The following is a 20,872-nucleotide window of genomic DNA, read 5'->3' on the forward strand; positions in this document are numbered from 1 at the left end:
GCCATCCTGTTTGCATTTTGTGTACTACACTCCAGCAACAAGAGGAGGGAAATTCTTCCCGAATGAAAGCCTACATGCTTAAAAGCACAAATATTTCGTTCAATGTCTTTTATGCTCCTTCCTTGACTTCTCTATCCCAGAATTTTTTGTACAGAATTCTATATATTAATAACGTGTTGTTTTTTTTTTGTTTGTTTTTCATAATAACATGATGAGATTTTTTTCTTTAAAAAAAAAAAAAAAAAAAAAATTGCATTTGTTTTCTGCCCCATTCTGAAATTAGCAAAGGGCTCCTCCCTGGTTCACAGTAGGCTGTTGAGAAACTGCAGCAGTGTGACTCCATATTGGAGGGATGCACCTGATAGTTGGTGTGGTCGAGGAGGGACTGCAGGTCACAGTTTGGCTTTCAGAAAGAACAGGAACATGTTGCAACAGCAGCAAGTGAATGATTTTGCAGAGAGAAGGGAGAGTTTTTTTGCGCTCTGTATGCATATGTATTCATGTGCATGTGTAAGCATGTTAAGTGTAGTGCTGCCATGTGTATTATAGCATACAGTATGAAGGTGTGTTTGACTTGTGTTAAACTGAAGTATATTTGGTGGAGTATTTCATTGGTGTGTGTGTAACGTCAGGCCCTGCGCTCTACTGGCTGTTGCAGGCACACTTCACTACCAGCTGATACGATGGGGAGTCTGTTGTCCATGTGGTAACTTATCAGGTGACTCACACTTTCAAACCGATGGTCTTTTGTACGGACCTAGAAAAGAATAAAGTAATTAGAAGCAAGTTTAGGTACATGCACAGCTACTTTATACAAATGAGTAATAAAAACTTAAAAAAACAGCCTTTGAACATTCAGGCTTTGCCCTCCCCTTTATCCCACCCTGACTCACCACTCCTTCTGGGTCGACTAGCAACAGGTGTTTTGGCTGACCACCCTGCTGTCCTGTGAGGACATACTGTCCTGGCGTGGTCCCAGACTCTCGCACCAGGAAGTCTCCATCGCGGGTCAGCAGCCTCTCCGCTTCCCTGCGACTTAAGCTACCATGGAACCAGGCTTCACATTGTAGCTGCTGCACCAGAGGGGGCACTGCTGTCACTGAGCTGGGGCCACTGTGCCCAGAGACCCCCAGGGCATCATCAAATGGCTCTTTAAAAAAAAAAAAAAAAAAAGAAACATACAAATAACATGTGTAGTATTATATTTCTCTGTCATGCTGGAATGCATGTTTATACAGAAAACATTTTACTTTTGTCTGCATTTCGTGTCAATGTAAACCACATGGACTTACATAGATGTGGATTATACAGTCACAGTGCACCGTGTATTTAATTTGACAAGCTTTACACAACCAATCAGGTTACATAAAATGCCCCTGTAATGGACAAAAGCACTCTAATGCCCTTATCTTCCTTCAAGGCTGCCTTCTGTGGGCAGCTCCACTCTTCAATTAGACAGTCATCTGGAATGTCAAGTACACACTAGTACACACACACACAGAGCTCATCTGCTTAGTCAATGATTAATCCTTAATTTTTCTACACAAGAGAACAGTTAGCAGTAATTCTCAGATTTTGATTAAAATTCACACATCTTGTCACTTGCAAAAATCCATGTCAGTCATTACCTTTTTTATTTAGTTTCCCAGCAAACTATTTAGTCATGTGCACTCCCTAGATTTATTAGCAACACAACACATTATCATACTAAAAGCATAAGACACTTACTCATGTCAAAAGCGTCTCTGTGAGCATTTCCATTCGCTGCAGCAACTGGGGGACGAGGTTTATCCACGTTGACGTAAGAAGGGTCATCAAACAGTTCCCGTCCCCCTTCCTTGGCACCCACTTAAAAACGTGCACACACACACACGCGCGCACGCACACACACACACACAGTGTGTGTCAGTAAGCTTGTCACTTACGACATTTAATCAGCCCGAACAGCAAACAAAACAATAAGAATGCACGCTGATCTATACTAATGGAAATAACAAGATATCCAGAATAAGGTAAGAAAGATTTTTTAATCTGATGTTTTAATCTGCCTCAACAATAGCTTTAGATTTACAGTGAATGTCAGATGCGTATAGACAGAGACAGATCTCACCTGGTAGAGGTGGCAGAGGCTGCTTGTGAATGTCACTCTGACCTGATTGTCCATAGGGCTGCAAACACAAAGGCATATAAACAAATAAGTCACTGAACAATGTGGACATATCAAATACAATTCTTCTCTGGCTTATAAAAAAGATTCCATGATATGTATGCATGTCTGAAAACAGTTAATAAATACTCTCTCTCTCTCTCTCACCAGCGTGGCCCCTGGGCGGGTCCTTATGTCAATCATTCCACCAGGGGGTGGCTGTTTTCCAGGAAAATTATTATAGTAAGGGACATCAGGAGGCGGAGCAGCCTCATCATCTTCTTCTTCCCATGCAGAGCCATCAAAAGGAGCCATTCTGGGAGAGGAAGGGGTGTTATAAAAGCACATTAACACATTATGGGTAACAAAATACAAATGCAAGCTCTTGTTCTGAGCTCACAAGATGTCTACATGTACCTGTCATGAGGCGTGACCAGTTTGGGGGGGTTCTTGAGATATTGTTTAAAACGCAGTTCAAAGGCCTGGCCGATGGTGCTGATGACTTCCTGGGCTAAGCCCTCTGAGCACTCCAGGATATGACATGCTGAAAGAGAGGAGCCACCAGTGACTGAGAGGACAGTTGCAGCAACTTGTACTTCAAATACACAAATCTATCAGGTATATAAGGTATACCTGTAATTCTTTCTGAAGTGACCATAAGGTATATAGTCACTTCAGAAAGAATTCAGAAGAGTTACTCTAACTGAACTTCAGAAGTCCTCTGCAGATATAGGAGAACATGCCAGAAGGGCGACCGTCAAGAGCTCCTCAGCAATTAGGCATTTATAGTAGAAGGGCTAGACATCTTGAGTAAAAGTGATATGACAGTGGCTTGGAGTTTGCTGTACAGCATTTGAATGACTAAGATGATGAAGAAAAAGATTCTCTGATGTGATGAAGCATAAACTGAACTCCTTGGGCAGAACTCCAAGCACTATGTCTGTTGAATATCAGCTTGAAAATAAGCCAAGACAATGCAGGAGTGGCTTTGGGGCAAGTCTGTCCTTGAGTGTCCCAGCCAAACCCCAGACATAAACCCCAGAGACCATCTCCGCAGACACCTGGAGATGGCAGCTCACAGATGCTTCCCATCAAATATGCCAGAGTGTGAGAGGATCTAATTTGATAAACTGCCCAAATCCCAGTGTGCAAAGCTTGTAGAGACTTCCCAAAAATACTCAAAGCTGTAGTTTCTGCCAAAAAGGGCTTCTAAAAAGTACTGGGTAGTTACATAAAGGAGAGATTTCCAAATCAGTTTTTATTTGAAACAAAATTGCAAAATGTATATTTGCATTATGGGGTAGTGATTATAGACTGTTGGGAATATTGAAATTTATTCCATTTCAAATAAAATCTAAAAAAGTGATTTGAATACTTTGAGTCAACTATAAATATGTATATGGAAATTAATTTTCAGCAGCAGTACTTACAGTACATGCACATAGGCCGTGCACAATGACACTGGAATTTTTTAATCAATCTAGGTTTCCATCAAATTGCAGGATTACATGAATTATATATTTAAGAAGGCTAAATAGTAGAAAAACCTTAATGTACATGGTCCCAAAGTATTTCAAGTATTTTTTTCAGTTGTTCTACAGCTTTTTGAGTACAAAACCAAGAATAGTGATGTGTTTTCACTTTTGTTTAATGTACATATTTTAATAAAATGGTATTCTTATATTTATATTTCCAATATTTACTATGGGTCACCCTCTATTGACACTAAATATATAGATATCAAATCAGCAACTTAACAATGGCCTATGATCAAAGAAATAGCCCAGTAATGCATGATGTCTATATTGAAAGGTGCTACCTGAGCAAAGGTTATTTTGTGCTTTCTGCTCACCTCTCTGGTTGACTGGGTCTTTGGCCACATATGCTACGTACTCAGCCGTATCCTGAGGAGACAGGGGAAGATGGTTAGGGGAAGGAGGGGAACAGGGAAAATCAATAGGAAGAAAACGTAAAGGGCAGGTTTAAAAGAGAAAGGTTGAGAAGAAAAAGAAAGAGATAAAGCAAAGCTGCAGTCTGTAAGTCATAAAAGAAGTTAAAAACACACTGAGCTGAAAGAGAGATGACAGGAAGTAGTGAGATCAAGCTTGGAAGAAAAGGACTGCAAACACTTGAGGCAGCAATGGAGTGAAGGGTATTCCTAGGAATAGACAATGACAGAGGAGAGGAAGTAAGGATATGCAGGCTGAAGAAAGATGGAAAAAGTCCAGAGAGAGATTTGAGCTGAGAGTGAGGGTTTGGGTGACTCACTGGGTCTCCTCCAGAGGCAAAGGATATGGACTGCATGTGATGATTGGCGATTATCTGTGAAAAAAAGAAAGAGGGAAGAGAGAGAACAGAGAGAGCACGTGGGTGACATGAAGTATGTGGGAAGTGAGATGAAAGCATGTGGATGAAAAGACAAATATGGAATCATTACAAAGAAAAGTGCCTTTTCCTCCACAGAGTGCCATCCACTGAAGTAAAGATAAAAACTAAGTAGGGACAACGGATGAAACACCTTTTTAACAGTCTGCAACAACCACCCATGTTGGATCAATAACACCATCAACACTTGCTAATGCCCTCTGCACAATGTGTGGTCTTTATCTGAGCCTTTATTTGTGAATGGATGTATGTGCACAGCACATTTGATGTGCTGTGTGTTAATGTGTGTGCACTGTGCTAGTGTATACCATCTCCCCAAAGAAATAAACATCATTTAGCAGCTCATTAGAGGTCTAGGAGAAGGATCAGATCCTAAACCATACTGATGCAAGAATGAATATGATGGTAAAGAGGGATTTGTGTGCCATCCAGAGTAAATGATGCAAACAAGGGGTGAAGGTCAGACACAGACAGACATACACACACAGACATCTGATATAAATCCTTAAAATAGCATACTGAGTTAGGCTGTGGTATGTGAAGATATTGTCTTGATTATCAAGTTTTACAATGTGATTTTGCTTTCATTCAAGCTTATTGCTATACAGTATTATTTTGGAAGGCATCATGTGTTAAAGCAAAGTAATCAAACATGAAGTTTCATGTGATTACAGACCGAACACCTTGGACTACTTAACATAGCCATCACTGATTTGGGCTTTTTTTCTCTTGTAGTCTATAAAGTGGCTTAACCTCTAAACTTTCAAATAGCTAAAAAACATAATTGTTGGCATGTTATACATTGTTCTGCTAGAGGTTTTGCAAATTCTCTTATAACCTGTTCAAACATTATATGAAGTATTTGAACATTTTTTACATTTTTCTAAAATAATGCACAATACGTAGGAATTATCATTAAAAACGACAGTCAGTGATCAGTCAGCAGTTGCCAAAAAAACCTGAAAATATCAGTAGGTGCAGTGCAAAGGGGCCTCACTCCTGTTAAAAAACTGGGACAAACTTCCACCTGCCTCAGAATGGGAGGTGAAACATGATTCCTCAATGCGTTACCCCAATAGTAAAAACAGGGGGAAGATCTATAAAGATTCTGAGTTGTTTTGCTGTAACCCAAGTTGGGGACCTCCACAAAATCCAGGCAGTACTTAATAATGAGAGTTTGCAAAGCTGTAATCAAAGCCAGAGGTATATATTTGTAGGAATCAAAGAGCTAATAACCCTAGCATAAAAATTCATGTTCTGTCTTCTTGTTAAGAAATAATGTTCTAGCTTTCCAAATAGTATTGTACATCAATAAAGCTGAATGAAACTAAACTTATATTGTAAAACCTGTAGATTTTAAGGTGTATTCAAACCTCTAGAGGGAATAATATTTTATAGATATAACAGATCACTGATACAAACTATTACATTTTTAATAAAATTGTCAGTCTAAAGTTGAAGAGTATGTACAGTTAGAGAGATCCTCTGCTTTAGTAAGTTGCATAGATCAAGTGCACTCAGGACACTAAACATAACTTTGACTAGCAAAGCTCTAATAATCAGATGCATCTTTGACTCCCAGTGTTATCTTTGGCTATGAGAGACAGATCTATCAGATACCAAAATAGCTTTTGATAAAAATACACACAGCAGTGACTTTCAAGAGTAAACTGACTTTAGACTAACCTGTTTGCAGTCAGAGGCCAGCAGATTGAGGCTGCTGGTCGAGATGGTGAGGCTGATTGTCATATCAGCAAACTGCAGGTTACTCTTCCCAAGAATTGATGTCAGACAGCGAGAGGTAGGCTGTGAAAGGGAAGCAGTCCATATAAAAATAAACAAACAAGGTGTAGGAAGAGAAAACAGGGTATTTTTTTTTATTCAAGAAAGCACATCAGTCAACTGAATGTTCCTTGTCTGTCATATATGGAATCTGTGTAGGAGTGGGAGAACAGCTGCAACTGTGAAAGCGATCCCGTCTCCAAGACCAACTGTCACCAATGGGCAGTAGACAGGACAGTTTAGGGTGAGCCAAGAGCATCATGCAGTTCATGCCAACATTGAAGTGCCAGCCCATTCATCCCTGTACTCCTCATGTTCTCATGGTTTTCATGCAGCTGCTCCAGAATATTTGGATTTCAGTCTGCGAACAGCAGCATCGAGACAGGATGCACATGCCTAGCCACATTAACCTCAGTGAGGCCAAATCAGAAAGACAAAACTAGCTCATTCTAGCTTACATCCTATAACTGTATTTTGTCTGGTGTGTTAGACTGCCAGACATTCCTTGGTCGAATGCTGCTATGGCAGTCACCTGTTTTATAGACTGTTTGGGTGGATGTTTTTGGTTTTACAGAAATACTGTGCAAGAGACACAAACGGTCTTTAAACAGCAGACCGATGGCCATGCCTGCTAATCTGTAGTGCTTCTTTGGCCTGACACCGGCTCCAGACAAGCTACCACTCCACCTCTCCAGCCTCCCTTGTGACAAGAAAGAGGGAAAAGAGAGACCAGAGAGTGATTGGTAATTACCTTCAAGAAGCCTGCTAACCGCAGAAGTGTGCAATCTGCCTAAATCAAGATTTGTGTCCATGTGTTTGTGTTTGTGTGAAAGAGAGGGTGTGTGAGTGAATGCCCAACTGACCACAGAGTGGACAATCAAGCTAAATCTAGCTCTTATCCAGAAAACCCTTCCCATTGCCGCCCACTTAAGTTGTATAAATAAATAATGCCCCATAAGGGTGTGTGCTTGCGTGCATGGTGTGTACCTTTCTCCTGCGCTGGGCTCCTTTGGCTCCAGGTACTGCCTCACACACCACAGAGATGGCCTCCCTGAAACATTAAAAACAGGCAAATGTTGCAATGGCATGTCATAAAGAATCAAACCTTCCCAGGCTCACACTTATGTGTATTAAATGACATCTGACAGTGGGCGAATAAATTCATCACCACTGGCAAGTGTACTTGTCTCTGCCACGTGGAGACAAACATCATTACGGAAACCAGAAGGAAACCACCAGGATTCCAGCACATTCTAATTTAGGGTCAGAGAGCTGCAGACAACACATGCACACAAACATATGAGCAGATGCAGTCGACACTAACAGAAACCACGCAAGCAAAAAGAGAGTGAAAGGGGGACAGAAAAGCAAGGAAGCGATGTGTATGTCTAAAAATCTAACTACACTTATACCATCTTGTCCCAACATGCACAAACAAGACATGAAATGAAGGCAACAAGTCAGCAACTAGAAAGCAGTGTGTAGTCTCACCTGGTGACCTGAGTTCTGGTGTTGAAGTCGAGTGCTCGCATTGACTGTAGGACCTCCACGCAACCCATATACTGTGCAGAAAACAAGGAGGTAACACATAACATGAGAATTTTCTACATCACAGTCTCACTGGACAGAGGGAACACAGTTTAAACAATAGAAATCAAGCAGTGGTGTCAGTTTTTAAAATGTGAAAGAAGTGTATACATGCAGAGGTATCTAATTATATTATTTAGTTTGGGTTTAGTGAGAGTGTGTGGGTCACTTACCCGTACAGTGTAGGAAACACCGGTTGTGCTGACCACATTGTCAGAGTGCAGCCAGCCACGGGTGGGCTTGTTGACAAAGGAGCCATGGCGCGTCCACTCATCGCCTCCCAGCTGCCCTCCTTCCACCCGTGCCCTCCTAGACACCCCTCCCAGCCGGTTCATGTCCTGCAGAGGAGGTCGAGGAAGGGGAGAAGGAGCGGTTAGAGGTGGAACTGGGTGATGAAGTAGTGGGGAGGAGCTAGAACTGCTCCTGTCATCCCCAGAGGACTCAACAGGTGGTTGACTCTGCTGTGGCCTGCTTGAGGCCTTGAGCCCTGGGAGAAGAGTGGCAGAGACCCCCAGACGAAGGGAACCCATCCTAGGAAAGAAGGAACAGAGGGTGGTGGGGCTGTTCTCAGCTGGGCGGGGAGAAGAGGGAGGCAAGATGGGAGTGAGAGACGAGGAGGAGAGAGAAGAAGGTAAACCAGGGGAAGGAGTAAGTGGGGTTGCAGGGCTGGAAGGGGGGAAAGATGATGGGTTGGAGTTTGTTTCATCAGTTGAGCTCAGCGATTCACTCCGAAAGTGGGTGTACTTGGTTTTTGGGACAAGTTCCATAATGAATCTGCAGTGTCAGTTTTTATATCCGTGCAAGTCCACACAGACTCTAGTGATTCGAACAGTCTCTTTATCTCTATTCAAAGTTTTTCCATAAAAGGACATGCAGTCATCTCTCTGTTTTGCTCAACGTATGAGCTGCATCCATTTGTCTGGTTGTCTGTCCTCCACTCATTATCAGGCAGCCAAAATCAAACTTCTTTAAAACGGCTTTATCCACAATGCAAGCAGAATGAGAAGAGGTGCAGAGGAGAAGTGAGTTGTCCCAGTTAGTAGAAGAATGTAGATGATTTGTCGCACCAGTGCAGATCATGTTGTTTTTGGTTCAGTTTAAATCTGCTTCGGTGTTCATTGTGTTCCCAGAGACTGATGATCACATGGTCTCAACTCCACACAAAGTATTCATATCTTGGTGATTTTGCCATAATGTAAAACAATATCTGTGAGTATCTTGTCCCAACTTAAAAGCCACACAGGGAGGGCAAGTCTTCCAGCTGTCGCCAGCACCATGGAGAATCAACACAAGTGATTGTCTCTCACTGCCCCCTCACATGTGTGTATTACTGCATTGAGGGGTGTGCACTTGTACGTGATGTGTTTGTGAGTGAGACAGTATGTGTGTGTTGGTGTGTGCCCATGTGAGCATGTGTGAAGCAGCTCCCCTTGGCAGCTCTATCCTGCTTGACATGGGCCCATAAAAATCCTATTAGCAGCCAACGATGGGATTGCAAGGGGGCTGCACACACAAACACGGTATCAACACACACACACAATACAATGCTCCAGTTGGTCAATACTACAGTGAGCACCTGCAGAGCTCAATGGAGCCCAGAACTGCTAAAGAAGAGAGAGGAGGCTTACTGGTATATGGCTAGTCTCCAACTCCTGGCAGCAGCATGGGTTTTGAACACCTACTTTTCCAGTGCAACGTACTCTTAGATCTTTTATCAAGTGTCTTTTTTACTCTCTCTCTCTCTTCCTCCAAATAGTTTCATGTCCTCTCTGAATAGCCCTTGCTCTCTCCCTCCCTGTCTCTTCCTCTTCTTCTCTCCTTTTCCAAATTACTTCAAGCACAGCCTCCTTCCCTTTCTCTACACTCTTTCCTCCCTTCTCTTTGTCTCCTCTCTTCTCCTGGAAGCCCTCTCTCTTCCTCCACACGATGTACTCCGCCAACCTCTGTCTCTCCAACGCCTCCGCCCTCTCCCGCGCCACCACTTCCTCTCTCCTCTTCCAGATGATCTCTCGTTCCCCCTCGCCCCCTCCCTCGTCTGCTCGCCCGTTCTCCAGGCTGTCCTGTTTAACAGTCCCTCTGTCTAATATATAAATGGTCTTGTCCTGTCCTGTCTTTCTACTGCTCTGTCTTTAGGAATAGGGATTGCTAGAGGCTAGGCATGGTTACTTCTTTAGACACCAGTAGAAAACAACAACATAAAAGGTTAGTACTTAAGACTGGGCTGGCAGAGATGGGCCCGTTCCTGACTGAAGTTCCTGATATGGCTAAAACAAGTGAGGCTGCCACGGTTCAAGTGTGTTCCCTAAAACTTCACCACCTTGGTTAGGATGGAGCACCATTAGATTGTGGTAGGGTGAGTCTGAGATGCCATCTGTGACACACACTACTGTAGAAGGATGGTGATGTAACAATAGAGAATGTAGGTCATTGGCTGATGACGACTACCGGTGGGCTTTTTGTGATAATAATGAGACCGGATTGGTCTGGTTTGAACTACCAACCCAGGTTCCCTGAATGGTGCTGGAGGCTCATCAGTGTTGAATGAGAACTCACTTACCCAGCTAGAAATATTCAATTAAAACTGCACCGTGTTCCACTGCTGATCTCTTCATGTTATTATTTGTGATTTCATTATTGACTGGTTCAAATAATAAGCCCAGATTATAGTCAGCTACCTGAGAGAAGAGCATTGACACAGCCCCAGATGATATGAACAAGCCAAGTGTATTTCTGGAACCGTTTCCTGTTTCCTTCCTTATCTAAGGCAGGGCTTATTCCAGCAGCAGTTTTGCGCTCAGTTCTACCACAAACCAGTGTACAGACACCACATCATCTCATATTCTGCATAGTCCAACCTAAAAGGCAAACAACAGTCTGTTAACATTAACAGTCTCTTGTAACCCAAAGTGCCACAAACAAACAGCCTGCAGCAGTTTGACCTCAGTAGCAGGCAAGGCTGTACCTGCAATCTTGCAGCAAGCTAGGTAGCCTACACCTTAGTGCTGTTGAGGCACTAGTCATATTTACAATCTGTTGACCTTTATTCCCTGCAAGCAGAGCGAGATTTACACACACCTTGCCTAGACTACTTACACAAGGCTGTAAATTTGGCACCAATGTTTCAGTGATGCCAAGTAAAAACTGTGATTTTTCCACACACTGACATTTCAGAACTGTGTCTGAAGTACAGAGTGCCAGCTTGTAGTGGGTGCTGGATGCATGGCAAAGGAACAGTCGCCTACACCAGTCTAGCACCACAGAGGGATTGTCTAGCAATTCTAGCTAGTCATCCGTCTGGTCTTGGCCAAAAAGCACCAATGAGGATCCAGGCACACTCACACACTGCCAGAGGCTGGGATGATAAATAGTGTATAGAAGTATGGCTGGAAAAGTCAAAAAAGACACTTCATATTTAGACAAAGAACATGCAGAGCAAACAAAACAGCTCGTCCCTAATAGAACCAGAAATTACTCTAGAGAGAGAATTAGCACTTAAAAAGGCAAAGGATCTATCATAAATGATCTTGTTAACACTAAAGAGGAAAATATAGTATTAATAAATTATTACAATTATTTTATGAGCAGAGTTCACTCTCACCCTTCCCGAGGATGTTTAAGTGCACAGAACACAGTGTCGGTCAGGTGACTGCAGAGGAAATGACCCTCTACAAGAGGAGAAATCCTGAGTCACCTACATACAGACACTAAAATGAACAGACTGTCACAGGCATAGTGCACCTAATGATCAGTGATTAGTGGGCTCATTGCCAAGCAGCTGCACAGGATGACATGGAACCAGTATGATAATTGAATGGAGCTAGGCATTCCCAATAATGGCACATCAGTGAGACTGATGAAGATGGTAGTTTTCTTTCATAAACATGAGACCAAGACAACCAGGACTATGCTGATTCACACAAAACACACAAACAGAATGGGGAAGAGGAGACAAGTAACCTGAAACAACCCTGATTGTCGGAGGCTGCCGAGCTCCGTGTAGACAAAGACTGTCTAATGAATTAAAAAAAAAAAAAAAAATCCAGTATCAGAAAAAAAACTCTTAGGACTGCACACAACCATAGAATAACCAAGTCTACTGCATCTTACCGACTGAACATTACTTAATGAAACAGCACCAGTTTTGAAAGACAAGAAAAAAATAACTTTACATCTTGTTCTGTCTGCAGCTGCCGCCCGTTGCTATGGCAACAGACATTAAAAGAGATGCCTGTGAGGGATATATACCGAGAAGTCCTGACAGCAGCAGAAATCTTCCGACAAACAGATAACTGCTTTGTTAAATCACACAGCAGCAATTAGTTGCTAAATGAACGGCTCTGCATTAGAGCTTTTTTTCCCCATCCAGCAGGAGGAAAAACTACAGACTCTTAGAAAGATCAATAGGTTTCAGGAAATGATCAAAGTTTCACCAGCGTCGCGCCAACAATAAATCCAATCAATGTTGACATCCCATGTCGGCCGCATGCACTGACTCTATCTAGGGCACATAAAACTGTATGTCTGGTAATATTTCAAAGAACAATCACTTTCCTCATAACAGTATACACAAATAACATTAACCATTTACTTCTAAAATACAACACTCACATATAGAAAAGTTGCATAAAAACAACCTGAATAATCTGTGCAGCAGCTAACACTGCTAAATGATGTGTAACATCCTGCAGTGGATCCAATGTTCATACAGAATAGAAAAGCAGAAGTCACAAAGAGTCTATATTTACACAAAAGAAAAAAAACTGTTCTGTATAAAGTGAGTCTAATCAATTTCCCTAAGAGTTCTTTTGTTTTAATGAATGACAAAACATAAATAGTTCCTTTTTGGTTTAAAAAGCATACACTTGATAATCCACGGTGAATCATCTAAAGCTGGGCTCCATATTCACATGAGAACCACATTAATGTTTAAACAGCCATAGACTGTCCGGTCATTCGTCCGTTCCTTCCTCTTTCTGTCTCTCCATCCATCCACTCCCTGAAAAACGTGCTTCTCCTCTGATCTGCTCGATTAATTCACAAAGTCACTGCCGGCAGCTCCTCTCCATCTATCCTCCCCTCCGTTTGGCTCCCTTCGCTTCCTTTCCCTCCTCTGTCTCTGTCTCTCTTTTAGCAGACGGTGAAATGGCAGTGTTGCTGGGACGGACAATGGCACTCCTTCATTGTGCTCCTCTTCTCCCCTCACGTCTGTCTCCCATTCCCACTTTCTTTCCACCTCTGTCTGTTAGAGGGAAGAGCACGCTGTCTGTTCTCCCCTCCTCCCAGTCTGGGTGGGTGATGCTGCCTCCCATTTTCTCTCTTACCATACCCTCTCTCTATCTCTCTCTCTCTCTCTCTCACACACACACACACACACACACACACACACACACACACACACACACACACTCCTGCTGCTTTTTCCCTCCCCATCTCCTTTTTTCCCATCCAACCTCCTTCCTGTTTCCTCCCCTTCCCCCCACCTCCTCTCTGCAGCCTCAGTCATTTAGCAGTGTACATGTGTATGCCCACGAGATGCTCTACTCCTGCACGTTAATGCAGACACTCCAAGAGGATATGGAGATTGTGGAGGAAGGGAGGGAGAAAGGGGGGTGAGATAAGTATGTTTGTGTGTGCATGTGTAAGGGAAAAGGTTTGTCCATGTTGACTGTTCAAGGCTCCTCCCTTATTCATGTTTGGTAACCTGAGAAACAGGGTGAAAGAGGGAGAGAAAGAGAGAAAGAGAGAGGGTAGATGGAGATAGACGGGAAAGAGGGATCACCCTCACTCTGTGTGCTGTACAGAGTGTGACATGAGGCCACAATACATAAAATTGATGAAAGTGAGGGGAAAAAAAAAAAAGGAAAAAAGAAACCCATTCACATCATAATATTCCCTATGCTACATGACTAGAGTTCTCTAGGGGAAAGGACAGGTTGTTACCAGGCAAACACAAGCACAACTGATTGCAGAAAGAGACCAGAGATCGCTACCAACATTCATGCGTATCTAATGAGAAGGCAGTGTAGCAGAGGAAACCACCCACAGAGTGACACAGGAACCCAGCAGAGTCCATAACAAGGAGTTCTCAAATGACACCCGAACATAGAGTCCCTGCAGTACAACATTCGACCACTACACCATCATTATCATGTAGTCAAGTAGCACACTCAGGAGTGTGAAGGATCAAAATCAGAACTGCAGAAAACTACAGTGTCATTCAAGATAATATTCTTCAGTGTACAACACAACAAAGACAGGATTAGTATGATACTGACTGGAAAAGAAAGCCCCCTTCACCCATAGCCTGCATCATGATTGTAGCCAGAGAAACAAATGACACACTATGACTTGGGGTTGACAGAAAGATAATATTGCTTTCTTGAAGAGCTTTGTATATATTAGTAAGTGAATAGTTTATACTCATAGACTTTAGAATGACATCATTAGTTTTAGCAAGGTAGATCTAATAAACTGACAGCTCAGTGTAATTAACAGTAACTCAAACTAAAATTTATATACACAGGAGGATTGTATAATTACTCATCCCTGATTACACACCGTGAATATACAGATTTTTCCACTTTCATGGGATTACATTGCACTGGTATTCTAACTATATTGAAATATTTCTTTCAGTACTACTGCATGGGAAACCTTTTCAATTATATAATATTCAAAATGCACAGTAAAAAGTCATATCAAACTGTTACGGGCACTCTTTTATCACCTCAAAGTTTCAAACATTACATTTTACAACATTTGGAATTATAGAAAATTGATTATAAATTAGCTTTAAAATTTTTCAAACTTAATTTTGTGAATTATGTCCTTACTATGTAAACTGGTTATGTTCAGTGTCCAGAGAACTAGGTTAGAGTATTTTTCTGCAATCCTGCAGCCCTATTGTTACAGGTTATTAAGGCCGATTTTTGAACTTCATGAACTAAATAATCCAAATGATCATTTCTGTGTTTCACATACTGTAATGTAACCTTTATACACATCATTTCCTAAATGCCATTATAATTACTGATTTACATATCAGGCATTTAACTTTTTATGGTCCTCAAAGATGTTTTATTGTGATAAAAAGAAGCGCCCCCTTTGCCACTGTATGTTTTTTAAAGAGCTGGTTGTATCATATGAATGGCTTACCATATATTCCATTGGCCAACACAGACTGCCTGTGAGTCTATAACCCTAACACCAACGTGCAGACCAGCACACGATACACACACGTACACACAAGACTCAAAGAGCCAATCACAGAGCACTTCAATGCCGCCCTCGTAGCAACTCGACTCCCAGCATGCTTTGCTCCCAGGATCAGCTGTGGAGAGGGTCATGATACCTCCTTGATATAAACTGCCCAGTTGATCAAACACACAGGGAGACAACATTGACATAAAACAGAGGTTGAGCAAGATTGAGTGGGTGAAAGTAATGGAAAGTGCAAGAGAGAAGGAGCAAGAGTGATTGGAGAAAGGCAATAATCCAGTGTGCATGTTGAAACACACACGCTGTGGAATGAAAGGAATTAACTGAAAGGACCACATGTGTAGGATGTTTGCGTCTCAGCTTGCCCAGTGTGAGTTAGCCAGTGAGCTTTTCGTTTCTGTACATAGAGCAGATGGAATAATTCTATGGGAGCAGCAGCTCGTCAGTATTTATTAGACAAAACAGGCAGAGACGAACAGAGACAGAGGTCTGGATCTAATGCACACGCTGCAGGGCCACATCTGCTGTCTGCTCTTATACTGTATGCCTGTGTGTGTATACTCTGATTTGACCTGCCTCATTCACCCTTGTACATACACTAGACCACAAAATGAGTGCAAATGAGTAAACGGGCCTAGTCACTAACCGTTTCCCTTCTGAACTATTGCCATGTTTAATTGCTGCCCATCATCAGTTCACATTATGAAAACAAGAAAAGCAGTGATGAAAATGATGGGGGCACAGGGAACAGTGGGAGTGAGCGTGTAAAACCCCACCAATCGGAAGACATGTATATACATGCAAACAGTGTAATGACAATTACATTTTCAAAATTTATGAGTGAGATTGAACACTAGATTAGTCAGGCATTCAGGAGGAGTCCCTTATGTCGGTTTCATAGCTCACCATGCACACACTGAACATGTGAGCCAGCTATTTTGGGTTGTGCCAGCCCCCCTCAACCACCCATTCCAACCACACTGCCACATCTCTATCTGCTTCCATCATTCCCTTCCTGCTACCACTCTCCACATACAACTCCCACCCATGCAATAATGGTTTCTTAGCCAAAGACAGCATTACCTCTTCACTTAAGTTCCCAGACAAACTTTACTTTTTCAGCAACATACATTCTGAGCATGACATTAAATGTAACAGCAGGTGATATGCTTTGCCATGAATTTCTCTAAACAGACATTGCCTGATTAAATCACACCTTTGCCTATTTCATACTAAGTTCTTGTATGGCTGTTTGTGTGGAAATATTACAAATTGCTGTGTTTCAGAAGCTTAGCCTGTATAGATAAATGAACAAAAAAAAAAAAGAAAAAGAAAAAAACTTTCTGCTGATCTGTACATTTTTTCAGTGTCTTTGGCATGATAATTATCTTACTTGAGATTTAGTGTTCGCTGTAATCAGTTTAAGGAACAATCTAGAGCATAAAACAGCAATAACAGCCTACCCCAGCCCTGATATTAATCTGACCATAGAGTGACCTTGCACGGCAGAGGAACAACTTCAATATTTCATCCAACACAGATTACCTAGCCTAGAGAAGGGACGAGGAGCCCTGAGTTGCAAAAAGGAGGTGACTTCTGAAAATGCAAGCTCAGCTTTTTGCATAGGAGATTGACCAAGATAAAGATGCAGAGGCATTTTTCAGGTTAAAATACATGGCACAGCAGATTCATGCTCATATACTGTATATGTCAAAGCCAATGTAACAGTAAGGCCAAGTTTATACAAAATCCAAAAATTCCAGTGACAGTTACAACTTAAGTTCTGTTTATTATACATTACACCAAAGCTACACTCGCATCTCTGGGTTACCGTCACACAACACAGGACATTATTCAAACTGTGGTTTACACAGAGGACTGCACACTGAGAGTGTTGCACTCAACCAGGCAGAGCAAGAGGAAGCACAGCTGAGACTCAGCCCCATTATGTAAAGGTAGAGACGGACAACCACATGCTACGACCTCGAAAACAAACTCCTACAGTTTGTTTCCAGAAACACACACACACACACACACACACACACACACACACACACACACACACACACACACACACACACACACACACACACACACACAAACACAAACACAAACACACACAAACACCACACTGACAAACATACCGACACTCAAGACAGATTTAGCAGCCACATCGGACACAAAGACAGAGACAAACACATTGTGGCATGGACAGATAAACACACAAGACTGCATTGTATCCTGTCAACATTCTTGATGTATTTACAGCATAGTAGCACCTCACCAATATGTTCTACCAATATCAAAGTTTTAAGTACCACAACTTATTTAAATACTAATATTAGGGCTAACAGGATAGGGTTAAATGGAGGCAGCTGATTCGCTGTGGCGACCCCTGAAGGGAGCAGCCGAATAGGAAAAGAAAAAGATTCACTCAATCAAAATCAAAGAAATCAAAGCTTATTCCTACATAGGTTATTTGCATGTGGGTGAATGGACAAGTGCATACACCTGTCAAAGTGAAGTCATAGTCTCACGGTGTGCTGTCAATCAGGACTAAAGCTTTTACTTGTGGCTGATGGGGTTTGAGCAGAATTGGACAGATACAATTATAATCAATTGGATTTTGGATTGTGCCAGTGCTGTGATAGAGTGGCCGAGATGCTGCGCTCATGGCTGACAGACTGTGTCTCGGAATATCTTTCTGGTTGTGCTGATGTTGTCCTTGTGTATGTGTGCGTAGGTGCACATGTCTTGTTTGTCTGGCTCCTGACATGAATCTACCATTTTTCGGATCAGGTGATGATTGGACCTTCTCTTCCTCTCCACTTCATCAGCACAGATAACTTCCACTATATAATAGCATGTCAGGGGCTGCTGGTCAGAGCGGTGTGGCTGACCCTGATAAGAGACAGTGAGCCCACTGCTTTCAGTCGCCTCAATCATCTCACATACTCCTGAGTCTGTTTCCATAATAGTCTGTCCTTCACCTGTTCATGGTGAACTTTAACTCTGTCACAGTGACCCTGTTTCAACACACAAGAGCTGCGTTTTGCTGATCGGTCTCCATGGATACAGAGGGAAGTGAAGAATAACGACAAGTTTACTGTCTGAACAGATTTATGTGTGTGTGTGTGTGTGTGTGTGTGTGTGTGTGTGTGTGTGCACTGATGACCTCAAAATATCTCACTGACAATTAAGACAGCCCCTAATGACTATTTCAGTATTGATTAACAATTAATTTGTGTATAAAACATCAGGGCAATGACACAGATTATGATTTCTCACAGGTAAAATATTTAAATGACTTTTGTCTGACAACCAGTCCAAGATACACAGATCAGTCAGTTTACCATCACATAAAATAGAGAGAAGCTGAAAAATATATATACCTGATTTTTCAAAACAGTGATTTTTCTGTCTATTTACTCATGGATTCATCGATTAATCGCTTCACCACCACAAAAAAAAAAAAAAAAAAAAAAAATCTGTGACCTATTCTCTTCATTTGCTGAAAAACATACGCTTGAGGCAACTCAGATGACTTTTTCATCGTTGCCTATTTTAAACTAAATGCACTAACTCCACAATGTTGCGTAAAGGCTCAAATGCCAAAACCTAAAAAACTCGTCTGGCAGCGAGAGGCCGAACACAAGTTAAACATTTCGCTAATGCGTGCGCAGTCCAGTTTAATAATGAGCAGCATTTTCAAAGCAACCCGACAGGCTACACCACACCGAATCGTCTTCATATAACACAAGCTCACGTCTGTACACAGGCAGAGCAACGCTTCTCATTGGGAACCACAACCATAGTAAGTGAGCTGTTTCCTCAAACTTTCAGACCAGTAGCTACAATAAGCGCTGTACTCTGACGCACCAGAAAGCAAACCATGTCCCAAAAAAAAAAAACAGATAGTAGTGGTCAACTTTAACGAGTAACTTACCAGCTCTTCCCTTTCCAACGAGTTCCCCTTCCTGCCCACCAAGCTGCACACACTTCAGCTTAATTTCATCTAAAGGGACAAAGGGTCGATGGTTTTGTGAAGCAGACGTCCAACAGTTGTGATTAACTTCATACGGTATATTAGTCTGAACTTTTTCTCTGCTCTCCCTTTCCTTCCCGTCCTCCCCCCACCCCCCTCCACGCTCACGACAGAAGCCACTTCCGTGAACAAATGGCAACGTCATCTGGCTGCGGATCCTGCCTGTGTGTGTGTGTGCACGTCTTTCTGTGGTTGTGTGGAACACGTATTATTCTGGTGCCAATCTTTTGAGGACATTTCCTCACAAATTCAAATGTTTTTTGAGGGTTAATACTTCGTTTAGGGTTAGGGTTAGAATTAGGTTGCATTATGTCAAGAGTGTCCTCACAACTATAGTGAAGTATGACTGTGTGTGTGCGTGTGTGTATGCGTGTGCGTGTTAGCACTGTTTCGTGCACCTGGCCTGTTCAGAGCAGATTGCGTAAAAACAGAAAATCCAGATTGCAAGCCAAAAGCACCAACACGTAGGCTAACTTACCTTAAATAAACACATCATGCAACATGAAAAAGTTTTGCTTTCCTCCATAGTCCACCACAAGACCACGCTTGCCTGTATTTTTATTTTTCCAAAACAAAAGTCACTTCTGCAACAGCCTTGTCTTCATATCTACTACATTATAATAATCTTTCCTCTAGCAGCCCTTTAATGTTCCTTAGGTAACATAAAGGGTGGGTAAACCTACCTCAAATGAACAACAAAACTGACTGATGTGCAATTTCTTTAAACTAAAGAAACTTTGTATGAAAAATCAGCATGTGATAAGATGTGAAGTTTCTAATCTGATCAGAGCTGAAACTGAACATTTTACTGCTGAGTCAATGAATAATACTCATTTAAACAGACATTAAACTTCATAAGAAGACAAATACATTATTAGTTAGTGCTGGTCCCTGTTTTAATACATCTGTCAATTATTTTAAACCAAGCTTGTGTTTTAAATTGAAATATCAGTGAGGCTAACCTGACTGGTTTTCTGCCTCTGGGATTTACCTTATTATTCTCTCTCCATGTTACATTCTGCCTTTCTCCCTCTTCTGTCTCTCTCCTCATCCCTTCACTCATTCTGAAAGCATGCAAAGCCTGCTTACTAATGTGTTACAAATCTGACATCAAGCAGTAGTAGTTCAACAGCGGTCATTATAACAGTCGTGGACTAACCGATGAATGTGTTGTGGATGTGTTTTGCTATTGAATCTTATCGATACTATTATCTGTATTCAAAACAAAACTTCAGTAGTATTGATGTTTTTTAAAGTCAGAATGTCTTAGTGGTCGTTTTCTTGTTGTAGTCATTATGAGTCGTTTTTGTGGCTCTATTATGTGTCATTTTGTCTTCGTAGTCATTTCAGCCCCTAGAGTGTGTGTAGTGCATATTGATTAATTACGATGTTATTACTATAGAAATGACTATGTTTGAATACTTGAAGTCCTTCAATATACAGTCCTTGATCATATGTCCTGTTTATCACTATATTCTCCTTAGTCTCCTCAGTGCCCTCAGTACAGTTTTGATGGATATCATTGCCCAAAAATATTGATTTCTCATAAGCCCCATGCCTTTTAAGTTGAATAATGACAGACAGGTGGTGAAACAAAAATATAACCACTCTGTCCAAGTCATAACCTAAAAAGATAAACCCGGCAACAGGTAAACATGCACTTGACTTACCCCTAGCAACTCCAGTGGAACTGCTCATGCATCCAGGAC

The 20,872-nt window shown here is 41.8% G+C and overlaps 1 protein-coding gene across 3 annotated transcripts; it reads right to left on the minus strand.

The window, feature by feature from the left end:
* Positions 1–242: 242 nt before the first annotated feature.
* On the minus strand, positions 243–19,245 carry shc1 (SHC (Src homology 2 domain containing) transforming protein 1). 3 transcript variants are annotated; one of them, XM_033325628.1, is made up of 14 exons: positions 19,065–19,245; positions 10,576–10,755; positions 8,074–8,238; positions 7,805–7,875; positions 7,301–7,364; positions 6,218–6,337; positions 4,415–4,468; positions 3,999–4,050; positions 2,564–2,690; positions 2,315–2,462; positions 2,111–2,168; positions 1,729–1,848; positions 894–1,150; positions 243–757 (listed from the first exon to the last, which is right to left on the minus strand). In XM_033325628.1, the coding sequence occupies exons 2-14, from the start codon at positions 10,588–10,590 to the stop codon at positions 629–631; spliced, it is 1,380 nt and encodes a 459-aa protein (XP_033181519.1). In that variant the 5' UTR covers positions 10,591–10,755; positions 19,065–19,245; the 3' UTR covers positions 243–628. The 3 variants fall into 3 exon arrangements, with proteins under 3 accessions (XP_033181519.1, XP_026173628.1, XP_026173627.1); XM_026317843.1 differs by lacking the exon at positions 10,576–10,755; XM_026317842.2 differs by lacking the exons at positions 10,576–10,755; positions 19,065–19,245 and having other exon boundaries at positions 8,074–9,782.
* Positions 19,246–20,872: the final 1,627 nt, after the last annotated feature.

Source organism: Mastacembelus armatus, chromosome 16 (genome assembly GCF_900324485.2).
Source record: "Mastacembelus armatus chromosome 16, fMasArm1.2, whole genome shotgun sequence".
Classification (NCBI taxonomy): Eukaryota; Metazoa; Chordata; class Actinopteri; order Synbranchiformes; family Mastacembelidae; genus Mastacembelus; species Mastacembelus armatus.

Coding starts and splice junctions, on each gene's coding strand:
- shc1 (XM_026317842.2), bottom strand. CDS start 8,667: ATGGAACTTGTCCCAAAAACCAAGTACACCCACTTTCGGAGTGAATCG. Junction 7,876..8,073: donor GTGTTTCCTACACTGTACGG/GTAAGTGACCCA, acceptor TTTTCTGCACAG/TATATGGGTTGCGTGGAGGT. Junction 2,463..2,563: donor CTGGTCACGCCTCATGACAG/GTACATGTAGAC, acceptor TTCCTCTCCCAG/AATGGCTCCTTTTGATGGCT.